Genomic DNA, 18,442 nt, shown 5'->3' with positions numbered 1-18,442 from the left:
TATATGTGGTTATATATGTATTTATGTGTGTATATATAAGTGTGAATGTATGTGTGTGTATATATATAATATATATGTGTGTGTATTTGTATATACATGTGTGCGTATATGCATATATGTGTGTATATAAATATATATGGAGACGCCTTCATTAACGATATGAAGTCGGAGAGTTGAATAGAGCAGAGATCCCTGTGCAGACAACGGGGGAGGGGGCAAAGTTATAATCATCGCAGCAAAAGTTTCAATCTTGTTATTTTAACGTATCGTAGCGTTAGCTGAAAGAACTTCACACTGAAGGGAAAAAATAGTTTGGGAGTTCCACAATTTCAGACTGAGTTTTGTAGAAAGTGTTATTAATGTGATCACTGCTCAAGCGCTCAATTCGCAGGAAACTAACACTGACAACTTTACAAAATCAAAATACTATTTCAAGGTATCCTGCTAATAAGTGAACGGTATACCTGGTCAAGTGGACAGCACGTTTTGCTGCTTTTTCAAAGATCCCTTCCACGGCGCCACGCACAGCTAAATGAACATTCATTTGAAAAGATAATTTTATTCAGAATTGTTTTCATTTTCAATTTAAAGCTCGATTCATATTCCATCTGCCTTTTAATGCGGGAGAAAATGATGTTTACAATTAACTTATTTCCACTAACTAACTTAAATTTAAAAAAACTAGAGAGAAAAATCTCTATTTGCACTGTCTGTTCCGGCTGATCGCCTTCATTCATTGAACAGTACAGCGGCATAATACCGAATGGGAGTTTGTTTACCTCAACATGTACAATCCGGAATACGCTTAAAACAAAACATTTCGGTTAAAATAGCCTCAAGTTAGGTTTTGATTGATTGACGCTTGAATTGCTCAAATTATCCAGTGGCCAGGACATTTGTATTAACGTTACACTGGGCGCTGTGATTCCATTCTATTCACCATAGCCCACTCCTCACCCACCACAATGACCAACTGCCTTTATAGCATACGACTTTGACGTGAGATTTGGTGCCCAACCGATTCAAATTGCGCAGAAAAAGCCCCGACAAAGTAACGTTTTATCTCGAAACTTGTTTTCCGATGCCAGACTCTCCCTTTCTTCAGGCAAGCTCTGCAGTGACCCACACTGGTCAGATTTCCAGATATTTCGACTAATTGAATAATTGCTCCACGATTAATCACGGATTTTGGCTCGTAATGCTAAATGGAATAAAACAGGCTCCCGTTTACAGATAAATATTTTCCTGCATTGTTGCAAGACCCAAAGCCTGAAAATTAATAAAACCGAATGTGAAATACATGCACATTTCCAGAAATCGAGACTACGAGCATGTATTGTTACAAATAGATTTTTATACCGGGAATTAGAAACTAGATTGAAATGTTACAAATACTCTGCAGAACTCGCGCGTGTAATTAACATGAAGCAGTAAGGAAACTCGCTGGTCACTCAGCAAGTTTCTGCAAACTGTCAGCTGAAATTGAATTAAGCACATCATTTCCTAACAAACTTTTAAGTGTACGCCGCATCGTTGATGTATGTATGGATCGTTTACTGAACAGCAAGAATGAGCGGAAAAGTTTACTTATTCGCAATAACGAGGTGCCTACGAATAATGCACTATGTTGATTAATCAAACGGAAATTGCACTTAGTCTAATATTGGAGTAATTCGTTTTTTATTACTATTTCGAACGGTGAATTTGAACACGTTTAATGTGATCAATGTATTTCAAGGGAACCCACACTGATATTTATATTCAATAACTTAATTCATTACCAATGCACAGCTGCAATGACATCTAAAACGTAAACCCACGTTATAACTGTGTCTCTTATACTTTTTGTGTTCACCTAATAACTTTGCATTAGAGATATGAGAATATTTTTTTCTGTCAGATTCTTTTCCCCTCTCCCAACCACAATCGACAGATTTTAACAACCCATCGAATTTTACAAAGTATATGACTTCCGAAAAGTGAAACTAAGTCGTTGCCTGAGTTAGACATAAGTGTTACTTGTGTGTAAGATCCTTTCCCCTGTAAACCCTTTTAATCTCGGGGGTTTTGTACAGGAAGTAAATGAGCTGTGGAGATAAATTCGTCTGTACCCGTCCAACCGTCTATGTATACTTATGTGTAAATATTTAAATCAAGGATGAATTAAAAAACGAGCTCTCCCAAACCCAAATAGGGAACATGTAAAAGTTTAATTTTCTCCTGTCATTCTATTGAATTGGGCATTCCTGCATTGCTTCCTGTTTAGTTTGTCCTTTTAGATAATGAAGTCATTTCAAACTCTCAACCGACGCGGAGGAGAAGAAGATTTTAATCGTGAGTTGTAACTTACAAAGAGTACAGACAGTTCAAGGCAAAATGTCAATGATTTGCTGAGTATCTCAATACCACATATCAATCTAACCGGCCATCTCCCTTTATATAACAGTTAACAACAGTCAGCAATGTAAAACAAATAAAACCCCAACAACAGGATAGTAAGCCAGTTGTTGAAGTTTCTCCCTCATTGATCTTTGCATGCTTTGTGATTTTCTTCACGCAACTCTCATTGAGATGGACCATGGGCTAGAATTTAAATAGTGGTCCAACTTTCACAACTTGCTATGATCTTGCCTTTAATATAAATACTTGGAAAGATGATGTCAGTAAGCATTAATTAATCATTCAATCTGTCGTTCGAGAACATACTTCACAATATAAACTGAACCTACCGCCGCCTTCACAGTCGCTATCCTATTTACTGATCCGCTTCATGTAAGTATGGGTGAGATTTCTCCCCAGCCTACGCGTTCCTGCTGTATGTGGCTATCTTTATATCCCCTCTATGGACCGACCACCTTACGGTATCATGCATCAATTCTCAAAACAAGAGGTCAAAAACCTGGTTTAAAATAATTCCTCCCTGGTTAACCGTAGAATCTCGTCCTGAATAAACTTTCTCTCCTCTTTTTAGCCTCTGGCTCGCCATTAGATTGATTTTATTTAGTCATTATTTTCATTGCAATAATACATGCTTAGGTTCAAATATTACAGTGATAACATTATGAGACCGCGGCTAAAGTTGTTTGATGCGCTCGGTTTGAGAAATTAATGTTGTTAAATTACGGTCCTGACCACCTTAAAAGACGATGGAATCGCAGCGCAGTGCCACCCACCCGGTGTGTACTGGACCGTCTCTAACACTCCAGTGAGGAAAAATGTTCAGATCCGGCTTTTTGAATGCTTACCTTCATTTGCAGAATGCCCAATCGATTGCGCCGCGCAGATAACACCGCAGAGGATCAGAGGAAGAATGCAGATTTGGAAACCCAAGGCCATTTTGGAGCTGTGATCGGTTGTGAGTGGAGCATATCTCTGTGAAGCATGCCAGCAATGATCTGAGGGAGCTGTGATCGCCGTGGAAGTTACCATGCACAGCTTTCAGGGTGATGTCAAGTTTGACACTACAGATAAGGAGGAGTCAGTGCCTTTCTACTGCCAGCAGAGGGCCGCGACTGGGTCCTAAAGCCCACCAACCCATTATTAGCAAACCATCTGGTGAGGATATTTAAAAGTTCAATGTCAATAGATTTTTTTGTTGTTGTTTTCAGTGCTCCCAAGCTAATCATTTCTGAACCTCTCCCCTTGCACGCTCGTTGTTAATGTTTAATATGATTACAAAGGAGGTACTTTATGCTGAAATAGTGTGTGTGTGTGTGTGGGGAGGGGGGGGGGGGGTCACTATCTTTAACTTCATTATAGCACATGCTGGAATGCATATTTACAGGAACATGTATAATTCTGTTCTGCGCACATATTGTTTCCCCAATAAAACCTTTACTCTCTCCCATTATGGTCTTTTCCCCTGCTAGGACCCCCATCTTCGCTCTCTCAAGTCCAAAGGGTGCAGCCTTGAACACGCAGCTGTCCATCATCAGATCTGTCTGGACCACATCAAGCCCTATTGGGCCTCACTCTCCTCAGTCAAAACTAGCTGCTACTCCAGGATTATGCTGGACAGCAAAGATAACCCACCGGCTTCGTGTCTCCACTACCAAGCGTCTCCTTAATCTATGCTCCCCTGCACTCTCCCCTCTAACAACAAAAGCAAAGTACTTGTGTACTTCTTTGTCACTAAGGTTGAGACCATCCATTTTGCTGTCTCTATTGTTTCCCTCCCTTTCCCATGCCCACAAAGTCAAACCTCCCCCCTAAGCTCCCCCCACCGTAGATCTGAACCCATGTCTTTCTCTAGTTTAACTCTTATCTCTCCTCATGCCCTCTCTGAGTTCACCTTATCCATTTCATACCTCCTGCTCCTTTGATTGCATTCCCACTAAACTGCTGACCTCCCGATTTCCCTTCCTGGCCCTCATGCTAACAGACATTGTTTCTTCTCCTCCGGTACTGTCCCCCTCCCTTTCAAAACCGCTGTCATCACACCCCTCCTCAAAACATATCACCAACCCATAAGTCCTTGCAAAATATCACACCATCTCCAACGTCCCTTTCTTTGGCTTGATGCCAACTTTTGATTGATTGATCATCTGTGAAGTGCCTTGGGATTTTTTTCTACATTAAAGGCTCAATATAAATGTAAGTTGTTGTTGATGTTTCCAAAACAATATTGCTTTTTACTTACTATCCTTTTAGAATATGTTATTAGTGTGTATTCATGCCCATTCTTTTACTCTTCAATGGTGAGTTGCTTAGCTCAATGACTATATCTGCCCTTAGTAGATATGTCATTGCAATCAAGCAATTCTATTGTCTATTACAGTGCAGATGAAAGCATGCATTCTTAGGAGTTTAGGAGATGGTACTATAACAGGTCTTAAATTTACACTGTTGTCTCCCTTTCCCCCTATCCATCGACTCAAAGTAATAATTAATGTTTAAGCTTGTCATACTGGAATTGAAATCTGGAGCTGATTAAAGCAGTGTCTGCACTTCGTGCTTTAATCAGCTCGCTATCCTGTATTTCAGCATTAAACGCACCAGAACATTCATTAGAATCATGCTAATGCATAGTTAAGCTACTGCCTAGCAATAATTATTACTCAGTGAAGAAATTGGGATTGAAGGACAAATCCTAAGTTCTTAAAGCAACCTCATAAAAAGGACAGAATAAAAAAGTGACATTCTGCAAATGAATCCCATTTCAAATTCTTAACTGTTAACAGGAAACCAAAAGAAGCAGAATTCTAAAATGCCTTTGAAATTCAAAAACATGACAAAAATAATTATTTAAAGTTAAAGGTCAAATTGGGAACATTTCCTGTATGACTGTAGTGAACGATACACTCTGTTATTGGGAATTTATATTCACTTAATTGATACTTGATGCTTCTCTATTCTCCCATCCAGCATAATATCAGCAAGAGTAAATTGACTACAGCCTTAATTACTCAGATCTGAAATATTGGCAATGTATGTGCATTGTAACATAACTGGCTAAAATACTTTAAAACGATTTAAGTACATTTCTTTTAGAAAGATTACTATCTGAAATGCATAAGGACAGGCATTTTATAACATTCGCTTGATAATTGAAATCAGTCAATCTGGAAGGAAGTAGATTTTTCTGGTAATATATTAGAAAAAGAGTACAAGCACAAGATAAATGGACCTTTAAATGGACCAATTTAATAGATGTCAGTAACATAAACTTTGGAAAGAGTGCCCTGTGTGAGGCATGAAGCTTCTGCTACTTGCAATGAATCTGTTGTACTTTAGTTTGATCTAGAAAAATGTGACAGTATCCTTACTACATATCAGAAGAATGCACTAGCTATTGTATGAAAACCTCTTTAAATTTGCAAATACAAATTTGCAAATTTCTGTAAAGTGTGGTGCAGAAGGTTGGACTGCCATATTTATCCCTTCAAATGGTAACATTTTATTGATGCTGAATTTCAAAATGCAAAAGGGCCGAAATTGCCCCTTTCTATAAGAACTGTGACCGCCTCAAAGGGTCGGTAAGCACTCACTGCTCGGACAGCACGGAGGGGCCACCAGTTTACAAGTTGCCCTCGTGGATTTTACCGGTGGAGAACCTCTTCGCTCCGCCCTGTGTTGCTGCCCCGTTGACCCCTTACCGACCGGCGGCGACCCCCTTTCCGCTCCGCATGGGAAATTGCCCCGCGGAAAGCTTCTTGTGGCTGGGCGATGCGTTCCGCCCTTAAAGGGGAGGGCGCACTGCCGCGGCTGCCATTCCATTTGAATTGTCAGCCGACTGCCAGATCGGCCCAACAATGGCGGCCACAGGTTCGGCCAGGCCGCCAACAGGCAGCCTGGCACCCCTTCTTGGGTACTGGGCCGCTAGCCTGGCCGAAACCCTCCCTGGTGGCCCAGTGTTTGCCACTAAAATAGCTGCAGATTTTGCAGCGGCCCTCCCCTTTAACTGAAGGGGAGGGACGCTGACATCATCTGCGACACGCTGACATCATCAGTGCGGCACTGATGACTTGGAGCAACGGCCGTTCCGACCTTCCCGCACTTCCGCCCCGCTGATGGCACCACATCCACCCCGCTCCAAAAAAATACCCAAGAACTCAATTTCTCTGGATTGTCCGCCCCTTGCATTGGGGCGGATGGAGCACTTAAAAATTGGTAGGTGCACCCCATTTCGGGCGGAGGGCAATTTCAACCCCCAACAGTTTAAGTGTAAAATTTAAACAGGAAAAACAACAATTCAGATGTTGTAAAGTTGAATATCAAACAGTCAATGGCATTAGAAAAGCTAAAAATTGTCTCAGTTTCCCATTTTCTTTTGACTTTATGTAAAACATATACCACTATATATCGTGAAAATATTGATTGAATATCATGAAATGCAGGCCGGAATTTTATGAGAGATTCAAAACATAACATGAACTAGTGGCATATGCTCAATCTTTTAAATAATAACATTCATTTACATCCGTTTTACTCATTATCCTCTTTTTGTGTTTTTATATATTTATTACAGTAGTAATACAATAATAACAGTACAATTATACTGATTGAAGCCTGTGGGAGAGTATTATGGTCTAATCACTATAGAATAATCTTATGAGATTCACAATAGGACATAATAAGGAAATTATTTTGTGTTTGAGAAGTAAAATTAGAGAGCTATTGAGACTATACGCACTTTTACATTTGATTTGAGGTCGTAGAGAGCAATGCTCAAATGGAATGCCCTTACTTCCCTTTGCCTCCTTCTCGTATTTGCCTTAGTTAGTCACAACTCCAAAACACGGCATGTTTGAAGGCTGATTTTCAAACACAGACCGGCATTTTTTGCATATCTGTTCCTTTGTACCTCATGATGTTGTTATATCTCATGTTTTATATCCAGCAAACTTCTTTTTTTGATTCTCTGGTGTTCTCGCTTTCATTTAATATATAAAATACTTTTATTTTAGATCAGCCTCCTTTAGCTGGAGGATGAGCAGCATACACCAACGATATCATCATGTAAATATTAGGGCTTACATACAAATTGATGCAGAGCTCATTATGTGCATCTGCATGCTTGTATCCTGATGTGAAATAGCATGGTGATACAAGCATGCAGGCATTTGGAACCTGCTGCATGGGTTTAACAGGCCAGTATAGCAGGTACCTAATCAGGCAGCAGTGCCAGGACCCATAAAAATCTGGTCCTGCAATTTCTTAGAGTCTCCAGAGATGAGGTCCTTTATATTTTCAGCAGCATCAATGGGAGGGGGAGGGGTCTTGTACATCTGCTATTGATACTCAAGACAAGAATGCCAAAACTTATAATGCTATAAACTATTATCAGAAAGCAACCTTTCAGCAAACCCACATTATGCCTGCTGGTTTAATCTTTTAAATGTACATAACTGAACATTGGAATACCTTTCCTAATATATCATTCACCAGTACACAGTTCAGAAATCGTGTCATAATTAACTCATTTCAGTCAAGAAACTCGATGCATTTTAAAACAAACCTTTAATAGTATATTTTCAAAAAGTGGGCTTCAGGGCTCTAACTCTCTCCAAGATATTTATTATTCTTTTTGTAAACTGCTTGAGCTATCTTTCTTTACTCTCACCTTCTCCACAGATGAAGCCCACTTGGGAAAAAGGGACGTTTTCTGTTTTCTCTGATACTGGTTGGTGCTTCATTATAAATAGGCACTGTTTTAAAATGTTTAAAAAAAACAGCTTTCTGTTCCTCGCCATAATTGTCTATCAAAAATATAAATGAGTTATGAATCACATAACATGTTTTGTATTTTTTTAAAACATGTTTTTTGAATTACTGTGTTAATTAAATCAAATGATCTGAACAAGTGAAGATTTTCTTTTTGACTCCGTTTTTGTACATTGCATTGCATCTATAATTCATCAAAACTTTTATCCTACAGTTTTTATTTCTTTTCATTTTAAGGTTGAGTTTTCCATGCAGGGTTACACAGAAGTTTTTGAAACAAATGATAATCTGTTACAACAATGTCAGGAGTATTGACAGCTTGGCTCCCAGCTCCTGGTCGACTTTTGTCAAAATGCTGCTGTTAAGTTGTTCTAAACATGTTTGACATTAAAATTATGTTATGGGGTACTTATAGATAAACATTCAGCACATTCAAATGAAATTTCTTCCTTTACTGTTTTAAGGAAGGAAGGAAGGAAAGATTTGTATTTATATAGCGCCTTTCATGACCACCGGATGTCTCAAAGCGTTTTACAGCCAATGAAGTATGAAGAGAGGCATTAACCCATTGATTTTTAAATAGGTTAATTTTTAAATGGGTTTTTTCCTATCTCTGGTGAACAGTGGAGGAAAGCAATATTTAAGTTGAATAATTTCATCACAAAATCATTATAAAATGAATATTTTTTTTTTACTGTGACTTACCTACCTTGTAAGTTGTAAACTCGCAATGACCAAAACTGCAGGTCTCATCAGGGGTTTATCTTTTCTAGCTATGGACTCCTCTATTAACTGTGCAATAAAAGTTGTTTTTTCTGAGATTGGGGTGAAAACACATGACTTGTTGGAGTTTTACCTTGTATCTAATCTGGGCTATATCTGACCTGGGAGTTATCACCACTGATACTGGGTGAAAAATGCTTGAAAATTACCGTTACTCACATATTGATGAACATAATTATTACTAAAAAAACACAAGCAAATAATTTGTTATACACGTATGCGCTTGTTGCTTAAAGCTTCTATCCTACTGCTTTATTGGACTGTTAAATCTCTGGCATGTTTTCAAACTCAGGACGAGAGATGAGTTTGTTTTATTCAGAAATCATCTCGTCAGTTTCAGATTATTTACATATATTCAAAAGAAATCATTAAGAAATCTTTGTTTAATGATGAAGATTTCAGAGACTTGGCTATCAATTGAAAAATAAAATAGATCTACTCATTGTAAATTAACATTTGGAAGTTGTTCAAATCTACTAAATTAAATGAGAGATTCTCAGCCATATTTTATTTTTATTGGACTTTGTGTTTTATGCCAGGCATCATCATAGTTTTAAAAATATATATATTTTCTCAAGAAGTTGACATGCTCTCAGGACTCCAGAGGTAATAGTGTGGCAGTGAGAAGAAAAGCCATTGCAGGAGATTCTCTGGCTATTACTGGATAGGTAAGGGTGGAACCAGGCGAGGGCAGTCCCACTCAGCTGGTCAACAGAAAAGAGGCTTTGGAGAAAGCTGGTGTGGTCACCTGTGTTAAAGGCTGTAGTGTGGGATAGTGCACCATCATTACAGTCACTGTTATTGGGCCGGAAATTGCAGCCTCACCGAGTGCGTACGATGTGCGCATGCACCCGTTGAGGCTTCGCAAAATGTTGGATTCGGCGCACAATGCGCATGCGCCGAGAACCGGCTTTTCCGATCAGTCAAAATTTCTTCAGAATCGTGCATGTTTCAATGAGATCACCTCTCATTCTTCTAAACTCCAGAGAGTATAGGCCCATTCTACACAATCTCTCATCATAAGACAGCCCTTTCATCCCAGGAATCAATCTACTGAACCTCCACTGCAGCATCTCCAAGGCAAGTATATCCTTCCTTAGATAAGGAGACCAAAACTATGCACAGTGCTCCAGGTATGGTCTCATCAAGGCTGTGTCCAATTTAGCAAGACTTCCTACTCTTATACTCCAACCCCCTTGCAATAAAGGACAACATGCCATTTGACTTCCTTATTTCTTGCTGTAACTGCATGCTAGCTTTCTGTGTTTCTTGCACAAGGACACCCAAATCTCTCTGAACACCAAAATTTAAAAGTTTCTCACCATTTGAAAAATATTTGATTTTTCTATTCTTTCTATCAGAGTGAATAACTTCGCTGTTCCCCACATTATACTCCATCTGTCACCTTACTGCCCACTCACTTAGTCTATCTATATCCCTTTGCAAATGTTCTGTGTTCTCCTCACAGCCTAGTGTCCCACCCAGCTTTGTAGCTAAGTTTGTTGATGATACAAAGATGGGTGGGAAAGCAAATTGTGAGGAGGACACAAAAAAGTCTGCAAAAGGATATAAACATGCTAAGTGAGTGGGCAAAAATTTGGCAGATAGAGTATAATGTGGAAAAATATGATATCCACTTTGGCAGAAAAAAATAGAAAAACAAATTATAGTTTCAATGGAGAAAAATTGTAAAGTGCTGCAGGACAGAGGGACCTGAGGGTCCTTGTGTGTGAAACACAAAAAGTTAGTATCCTGAAACAGCAAGTAATCAAGAAGGCAAATGGAATGTTGGCCTTTATTGCAAGGGGGATAGAGTATAAAAGCAGAGAAGTCCTGCCAGAATTGTACAGGGTATTGGTGAGGTCACACCTAGAGTACTGCAACAGTTTTGGTCTCCGTATTTAAGGAAAGATATAATTGCATTGGAGGGTGTTCAGAAAAGGTTCAGTAGGTTGATTCCGGAGATGAGCGGGTTGACTTATGAAGGTAGGTTGGGCCTATGCTCATTGGAGTTCAGAAGAATGAGAGGTGATCTTATCGAAACATATAAGATAATAAGGGGGCTGGACATGGTGGATGCAGAGAGGATATTTCTACTCATAGGGGACACTAAAACTAGGGACATAGTCTCAGAATAAGGGGCCGCCCATTTAAAACTGAGTTGAGGAGGAATTTCTTCTCTGAGGGCTAGATTTTCGGCACATAATCGCCCATTTAGCGTCCATATAACTGCCGAGATTCAGTTTATCGCCCATTTTTGATGAGAAGTGGAAATTAGCGCCCGATTATCACCCATTTATCGCTGCCAGAACTTTCGGCATACTGAAATGAGGTGAAGCTCCCGGCCTATTTTTAAAATTAAAATCTGACATCATCACTCGTGCAAGGCCCAAAATACTGTTTATAATGGAAACTAACGCCCAAATATCACCCAGATTATCGCCGAGCGCTACTTTTGGCATTTTGCCCATATTGCGCCCAAATGATCGCTGACCCAAAAAGACGCACAAGAAAAGCTGCACTCACCTGACCTTAACCCAGCAGTATGGATGCCATTTTGTTAATCAGAGGAAGTTTAATAAAAGCCTGCTTCAAGTTGATGGGAGCATTGAAGTAATTCATAAGTGATTTTAAGGACATTTTAGAATCTTGCCAATCATCTAATCACATTGTGTTCAATTTCAAGTTTATATTTTGTGTCTGTTGAGGACAATTTAAGAATTTTGAAAACAGATTAGGGCACTCATAGTGATTTATAGTGATGGGATATGTAATTTCTCACCAGTAATGATGACTACTCACATGCTGCAGAATAGAGATGGGAGAAGGTTCATTGAAGAGCATTATATGCCCAATCAAAGGGGTGGCAGGCTGCTGAGGAGGAGGAGACCTTACACCCAACGCATTTACAGGGATAAGCGATCATACCTGGACTTGTCCGATAACACGTGCATTAGAAGGCTGCACTTCCAAAAGGAGGTCATCAGCGAAAGATGCCAACTAATTAAGGGAGATCTGCAGCTTACCAGCACTATCAGGACCGCACTGCCCGTTGAGGTTAAGGTTACTACGGCACTTTTCTTCGATGCATCGGGCTTCTTTCAGGCCTTAGCTGGCGACATTTGCTGCATCTTTCAGCACGCCACACAATGCTGAATTCGACAGATGACTGAAGCCCTTCATGCATGCAGGATGGACTTTATAAACTTCTGTATGACCGAGGAGGCACAGAGGGAGAGGACTTTGGGGTTCTCGAGAATAGCAAACTGCCCCAAGGTGCAAGGAGCAATAGACCGTATGCACATCGCCCTGCGAGCACCTTTACAGTATGCAGAGGTTTACCGTAATTGTAAGGGATTTCACTCCCTGAATATGCAGCTCATTGTCTAGCACAAGCAAATAATCATGGCAGTAAATACAAATTTTCCAGGGAGCATCCATGATGCGCACATCTTGCGTGAGAGCACTGACTCTGACTTGTTTAAGAGTCAGACACAAGGTCACAGTTGGATGCTGGGTGTTAAAGGATATGGCCTTGCCAGCTGGCTCATGGCCCCCCCTGCGAAAGACTCAGGCAGAAGCTGAGAAGTACTACAATGAAAGCCATATAACCACAAACAATATAATCTAAAAGACAACTGGAGTAGTGATCAGCGCTTCAGATGCCTGGACGACTCGGGAGACAACTGACAATACCACCCTGAGCAGCTCGCTGAATTCATTGTGGTATGCTGCTTGTTGCATTACCTAGCTGTCAGGAGAGGACAACAATTGCTAAATGGGACTGCTGGTTCACATCAGGAGAGAGGGGAGGCGGAAGAGGAGGAGGATGAGGAAGAGGTTAATCAGCCTGGCGATGAACACATGCCCCCAACCGCCCCCCCACCCCCCTGCCCCACATCACTGAAAAAGCCCCGTGGTAGTTATGTGGCTGTAAGACTGTTGCTTTAGCAGCTCATAATTTTGCTTGAAGTTACATTGGTGACAGTTACAGTTGCATTATGTTTCATTCTTGCCTGGCCATTGTTTGCAACCCTTGTATTGATATTTAAACTTACGTTATTAGAAGACACTACACAAGAATTGTAAAGTTCAATAAAAACTTTTTATAATGTAACAATTGATGTAAAAACAATTTTAAACAAACTATAATACCCATCTCTCCCCCCGCACCCCCAACAGTCAACAACATTTTTGACCCGACAATAAATTTTCAATAACGATAACACTACAAAAACACCCTCCCACCACCCCCAAATTTGTAATAACAATAAGAACAACAGATTAAGGCTCCCCCCGCCTTACCTGCGGCCACTCTTCCCTCCTCTACCTCTACTCCCCCTCATCATAAATAAATCCCCTTTCCCACTTATACTCCCCTTTCTGGTAACGGGGCCAAGTTGTCTTGCAGCAGGGCACCTCGAGCACTGCTGCTGTGGGGGGGGATGGTGTGGGAAGAAGGCGGATGACATTGGCAGATTCAATTCAGGGGGCCCAGAAGAAGATGTTTCTGAAGAAACGTCTTCTGAGTCAGATGCAACTGCTTCCTCCTGACTCCCATCTCTCAAACTTGGGGTGCAGTGCCGTATCCCGAAACCATCGGCTACCGCATGGTATTGACAAAATCGGCCATTCGCCACATTGCCGCAACCATCTGCCTCATGTCCTCAGAGATTCTAGCATATAGTGTGGCAAAGTTGCCGGTCAACGCTCCAATTGTTTGGAGGAGCTCTCGACCAATGTTGACGCTCGCCCTCGACAGAGACACCATATCCTGTTCACATCTGCCTGTCGCTGCTCGTGCCTACCTCGCCAACCCCACATCTGTGGGGTCGGCGTGGGAACTGGACCACTTGGTATGCCCTGCTACAAGCCGCTTGGCCCCGCTACTTCATCCGTTGAGGATGACGTGGCCACAGTTACTACAAATTCCTCAACCGGCTCATCATCCTCCTCGATTGTATCTTCTTCCCCCATGATCAGCACAACCTGCAGCAATTGGGGTGATGCTCCAGGGGCCTACCATTGTGCCTGGGGAGCTGGAAACCATAATTGAGGTTAGTAGAAGAGAAGGGGAGACGTGAGAATGATTGCGCTGCGCAAGCATATGTACGAGGAGCAACACTACTGCAGTAAATGTGAACGAGATACATAACATAAGAACATAAGAAATAGGAGCAGGAGAAGGCCATATGGCCCCTCGAGCCTGCTCCGCCATTTAATACAATCATGGCTGATCCGATCATGGACTCAGGTCCACTTCCCTGCCCGCTCTCCATAACCTCTTATTCCCTTATCGTTTAAGAAACTGTCAATTTCTGTCAACATATAACATATCTGTAACATAAATTAACATGAGCGTGCAGAAGAGTACAGAAGCTGCATGCATAACATTACATCATTCATATATTATAATCAAATGGCATTAAATTATCTTAACTTACCGCTGGTTTACAGATTACTCACGTGGAACAAGAACGGGATCTGCACCACCACGGGTGGCAGAACGATTATGCCCTCCCTACAAGGGTTGAGGCACATTCTTCCAGGTCGGTTAACTGAAAAAGATCTGCAGGCCCTCCTCTGGTCTGCCTGTGCTCCGCCTGATTCTTAAATATCTTCTTCTGCAAACGTGACAGGAGCATGGCATAAGCTAATTGACTAGGTACTATTACGATATTGTAATCCACAATTAGTCATCGCACATGCAATTCATCGTTAAAGTTATGGCAGGACTCACATATGAAGAAAGACTGGATCGACCAAGCTTATATTCATTGGAATTTAGAAGGATGAGAGGGGTTCTTATAGAAACATATAAAACTCTGACGGGATTGGACAGGTTAGATGTAGGAAGAATGTTCCCGATGGTGGGGAAGTCCAGAACCAGGGGTCACAGTCAAAGGATAAGGGGTAAGCCATTTAGGACCGAGATGAGAAGAAACTTCTTCACTCACAGAATTGTGAACCTGTGGAACTCTCTACCACAGAAAGTTGTTGAGGCCAATTCACTAAATATATTCAAAAAGGAGTTAGATGAAGTCCTTACTACTTGGGGGATCAAGGGGTATGGCGAGAAAGCAGGAATGGGGTACTGAAGTTGCATGATCAGCCATGATCATATTGAATGGTGGTGCAGGCTCGAAGGGCCGAATGGCCTTCTCCTATTTCTATGTTTCTATGTTTCTGTATGCTAATATGGTTTGTATGTAATTAATGCATGGTTCGGCACGGTCCTGGACAACGTGGATCACTTCCCTTATCTCGGGAGCCTCCTATCAACAAGAGCAGGCATTGATGATGAGATCCAACACCACCTCCAGTGCGTCAGTGCAGCCTTCGACCGCCTGAGGAAAAGAGTGTTTGAAGACCAGGCCCTCCAAACTGTCACCAAGCTCATGGTCTACAGGGCCATAGTAATACCCGACCTCCTGTATAACTTAGAGACATGGACCATGTAAAGTAGACACCTCGAGTCGCTGGAAAAATACCACCAACGATGTCTCCGCAACATCCTACAAATCCCCTGGGAGGACAGACGCACCAATGTTAACGTCCTCGTCCCGGCCAACGTCCCCAGCTTTGAAGCACTGACCACACTTGATCAGCTCCGCTGGGCAGGCCACATTGTTTGCATGCCAGATACGAGACTCCCAAAGCAAGCGCTCTACTTGGAAACCGTCCACAGCAAACGAGCCAAAGGTGGGCAGCAGAAACGTTACAAGGACACCCTCAAAGCCTTCCTGATAAAGTGCGACATCCCCACTGACACCTGAGAGTCCCTGGCCAAAGATCGCCTTAAGTAGAGGAAGTGCATCCGGGAGGGCGCTGAGCTCCTCGAGTCTCGTCGCCGAAAGCGTGCAGAACTCGGGCGCAGGCAGCGGAAGGAGCTTGCGGCAAACCAGACTCCCAGCCCATCCTTTCCTCCAACCATTATCTGTCCCACCTGTGACAGAGACTGTGGTTCTCGTATTGGAATGTACAGCCATCTAAGAACTCATGCTAAGAGTGGAAGCAAGTCTTTCTAGATTTCGAGGGACTGCCTACTATAATGGTGATATGATGATAACATCTACGTTCAGAGAAGAAATTTAATAAGATTGTGGTTAGGAACTAATGCGTGACACCAACCTCCTCGCGTACAATCCCCAGGAAAGGCCCCATCCATGGGCCATGCCATTCGCCACCTGAGGGGAGGGAGCCGGATTATTGCAATCGATGGAGGTCCTCGAGGGGGGAATCAGGACCACTGGTGATCTCAGCAATGACAGGACCATGAGGGAAGGAGGCACCGTGTCCCTGGCCTGTGCTCGGAGACTCCGTGTGGCCGGAGCTAATGTCCCACAGTGTGCCAGGGCAGACAGTGAGCCAGGGCAGGTCTCCCCCAGTCCAGGCTGGGTCACTGTGTGACTGACAGCAGCCAGAAAGACTCACAGTCTGGGCAAAGCTGAGCGGACCCCTCGGCGCTCAGTCCCCATCCACCAACCTAACCAAAAAGGAGATGGTGCCCAAGTTAAAGAGTTGCTCAAAGCACACAAGCAGTGATATAATTTAATAATTCTCCTAAACTAAAGTGGTAGAAATGCTGAGTGTTTGCGGCCTGCCTGTTTCCAATCATTCCTTTGGCTCCAATTTTCAATCAAAGCATTTAAATAATACTACTGTCGATTCAGTTTTAGACATCTCAGCAAGATTACGAAAGCACATTTGTACGGAATGGTTCCTGGGACACCTGCCCTCCCAGGGTTAGAGTCCTGGGTTCTGCCCTCCCAGGGTTAGAGTCCTGGGCCCTGCCCTCCCAGGGTTAGAGTCCCGGGGGCACAGATTCCAACCCCAGTCCAAATCTTAACAGGGATGTGACCCAAGATTACCCAGTTTAATTATAATCCAGCAGATTTACATTCTAATTAATGAGTCAGTGCATCATTACAATTATAAATGTAATAATTTAATACTTACTCTTGCAGATGCTACCAGACTGTTCCAGCGCTTGCGGCACTGGTTTGGCTCTCTCACGTTATGGGCTGCTGAATTTATCACTTCGGCGATGTCTGCCCATATTCACTGGTATATCTGGGAGGGGTGGGTGGGTGGGGGGGGGTTTCCCATGCCCACCCTCGGTTAATTGGCCCCATCGAGTCTCCACCTCGTGGACCAGAGCTTCGTTGGCTTCATCAGAAAAGGCTTTTGCCCTCCTCCCTGCAACCTCCGCAACATCACTCTCTCCCGACTCCTCATGTTTTATCTCCATTGCCTCGACACAACCTTCCTTCTCTCTCTCCCTCCCTTTGTCTTCTGAGCATGCGCAGATGACCCCTGACCTCCCGAATCATGGGAAAAATTAATTGACAAAATGAGCATGCGCAGAACGGCTCTTGCTACGGACGCCGGCTTTGCATGACTGAATATATCGCTATCGCCCATTTCACATCACTATGGCTATCGGCCAAATTAAAAAGGCGAAACTAGCGGTTTTTAAAATGGGCGATATTCTGGCGATCCTGAAAAATAAAACAACCACTAATGCCGGAAATATCGACCATTTTTTGGCGATAACGATAATAATGGAAAGTCGAGCATGGAATTCTCTGCCCCAGAAAACTGTGGAGGCTGGGTCATTTAATATATTTAAGGCAGAGATAGACAGATTTTTGAGTGATAAGGGAATAAAGGGTTATGGGGAGCAGGCAGAGAAGTGGAGCTGAATCCATAATCAGATCAGCCATGATCTTATTAAATGGCGGAGCAGACTCAAGGGGCCAATTTCTTATGTTCTTAGGTTCTTATGTATTATCAGCAAACTTGGATACATTACACTCGGTCCCTTCATCTAGATCATTAATATAGATTATAAATAGCTGAGGCCCCAGCACTGATCCTTGCAGCACCCCACTAGTTACAGCCTGCCAACCTGAAAAAGACCTACTCTCTGTTTTCTATCCATTAACCAATCCTCTATCCCTGCTGATATATTACCTCCAATCCCATGATCCTTTATCTTGTGTAATAATCTTTTATGTGGCACCTTATCAAATGCCTTTTGGAAATCCAAATATATTGCATCCATTGGTTCCCCTTTATCTATCCTGCTAGTTACATCCTCATGTTGACTCTGCCTAATCATGTTATAATTTTCTCAGTGCCATGATACCACTTCCTTAACAATGGATTCCAGCATTTTCCTGATGACTGATGTCAGTCCAACTGGCCTGTAGTTCCCTTTTCTCTCTCCCTCCTTTCTTGGATAACGGTGTTACATTTGCTACCTTCCAATCTGCTGGGACCATTATAGAATCTAGGGAATTTTGAAAGATCAAAACCAATGCATGCACTATCTCTGCAGCCACCTCTTTTAGAACCCTAGGATGTAGGACGTCAGGTCCAGGGGATTTGTCGGCTTTTAGTCCCATTAGTTTCTCTAGTACTTTTTCTCTACTTATATGAGTTACATTAAGTTCCTCACCCTCATTAGACCCTTGATTCCCCACCATTTTAG

General features: G+C 42.2%; 1 protein-coding gene and 1 long non-coding RNA gene across 6 annotated transcripts in view; one reads left to right on the top strand and one right to left on the bottom strand.

The window, feature by feature from the left end:
* Nucleotides 1-3,429, bottom strand: part of epha3 (eph receptor A3) — a 274,879-nt gene extending 271,450 nt beyond the window's left edge. For both annotated transcript variants that reach the window (XM_070893735.1, XM_070893737.1), the window contains exon 1: nt 3,246-3,429. In XM_070893735.1, coding sequence (XP_070749836.1) covers nt 3,246-3,429 — 184 coding nt within the window. The remainder of the gene's footprint in view (nt 1-3,245) is intronic.
* The window catches only part of LOC139276168 (uncharacterized), a 169,846-nt gene that overhangs the window by 29,017 nt on the left and 122,387 nt on the right, over nt 1-18,442 (top strand). For 2 of the 4 annotated variants that reach the window (XR_011595830.1, XR_011595829.1), the window contains exon 4: nt 3,258-3,555. This is a non-coding gene — a long non-coding RNA (uncharacterized lncRNA). Of the gene's footprint in view, nt 1-3,257; nt 3,556-3,869; nt 4,575-8,073; nt 8,184-18,442 lie in introns of those variants that run through there. The other 2 variants (XR_011595831.1, XR_011595828.1) reach the window with 2 other exon arrangements.

Source organism: Pristiophorus japonicus, chromosome 11 (assembly GCF_044704955.1).
Source record: "Pristiophorus japonicus isolate sPriJap1 chromosome 11, sPriJap1.hap1, whole genome shotgun sequence".
NCBI classification, from domain to species: Eukaryota; Metazoa; Chordata; class Chondrichthyes; family Pristiophoridae; genus Pristiophorus; species Pristiophorus japonicus.
This window is presented reverse-complemented; position numbering and strand designations above follow the sequence as displayed.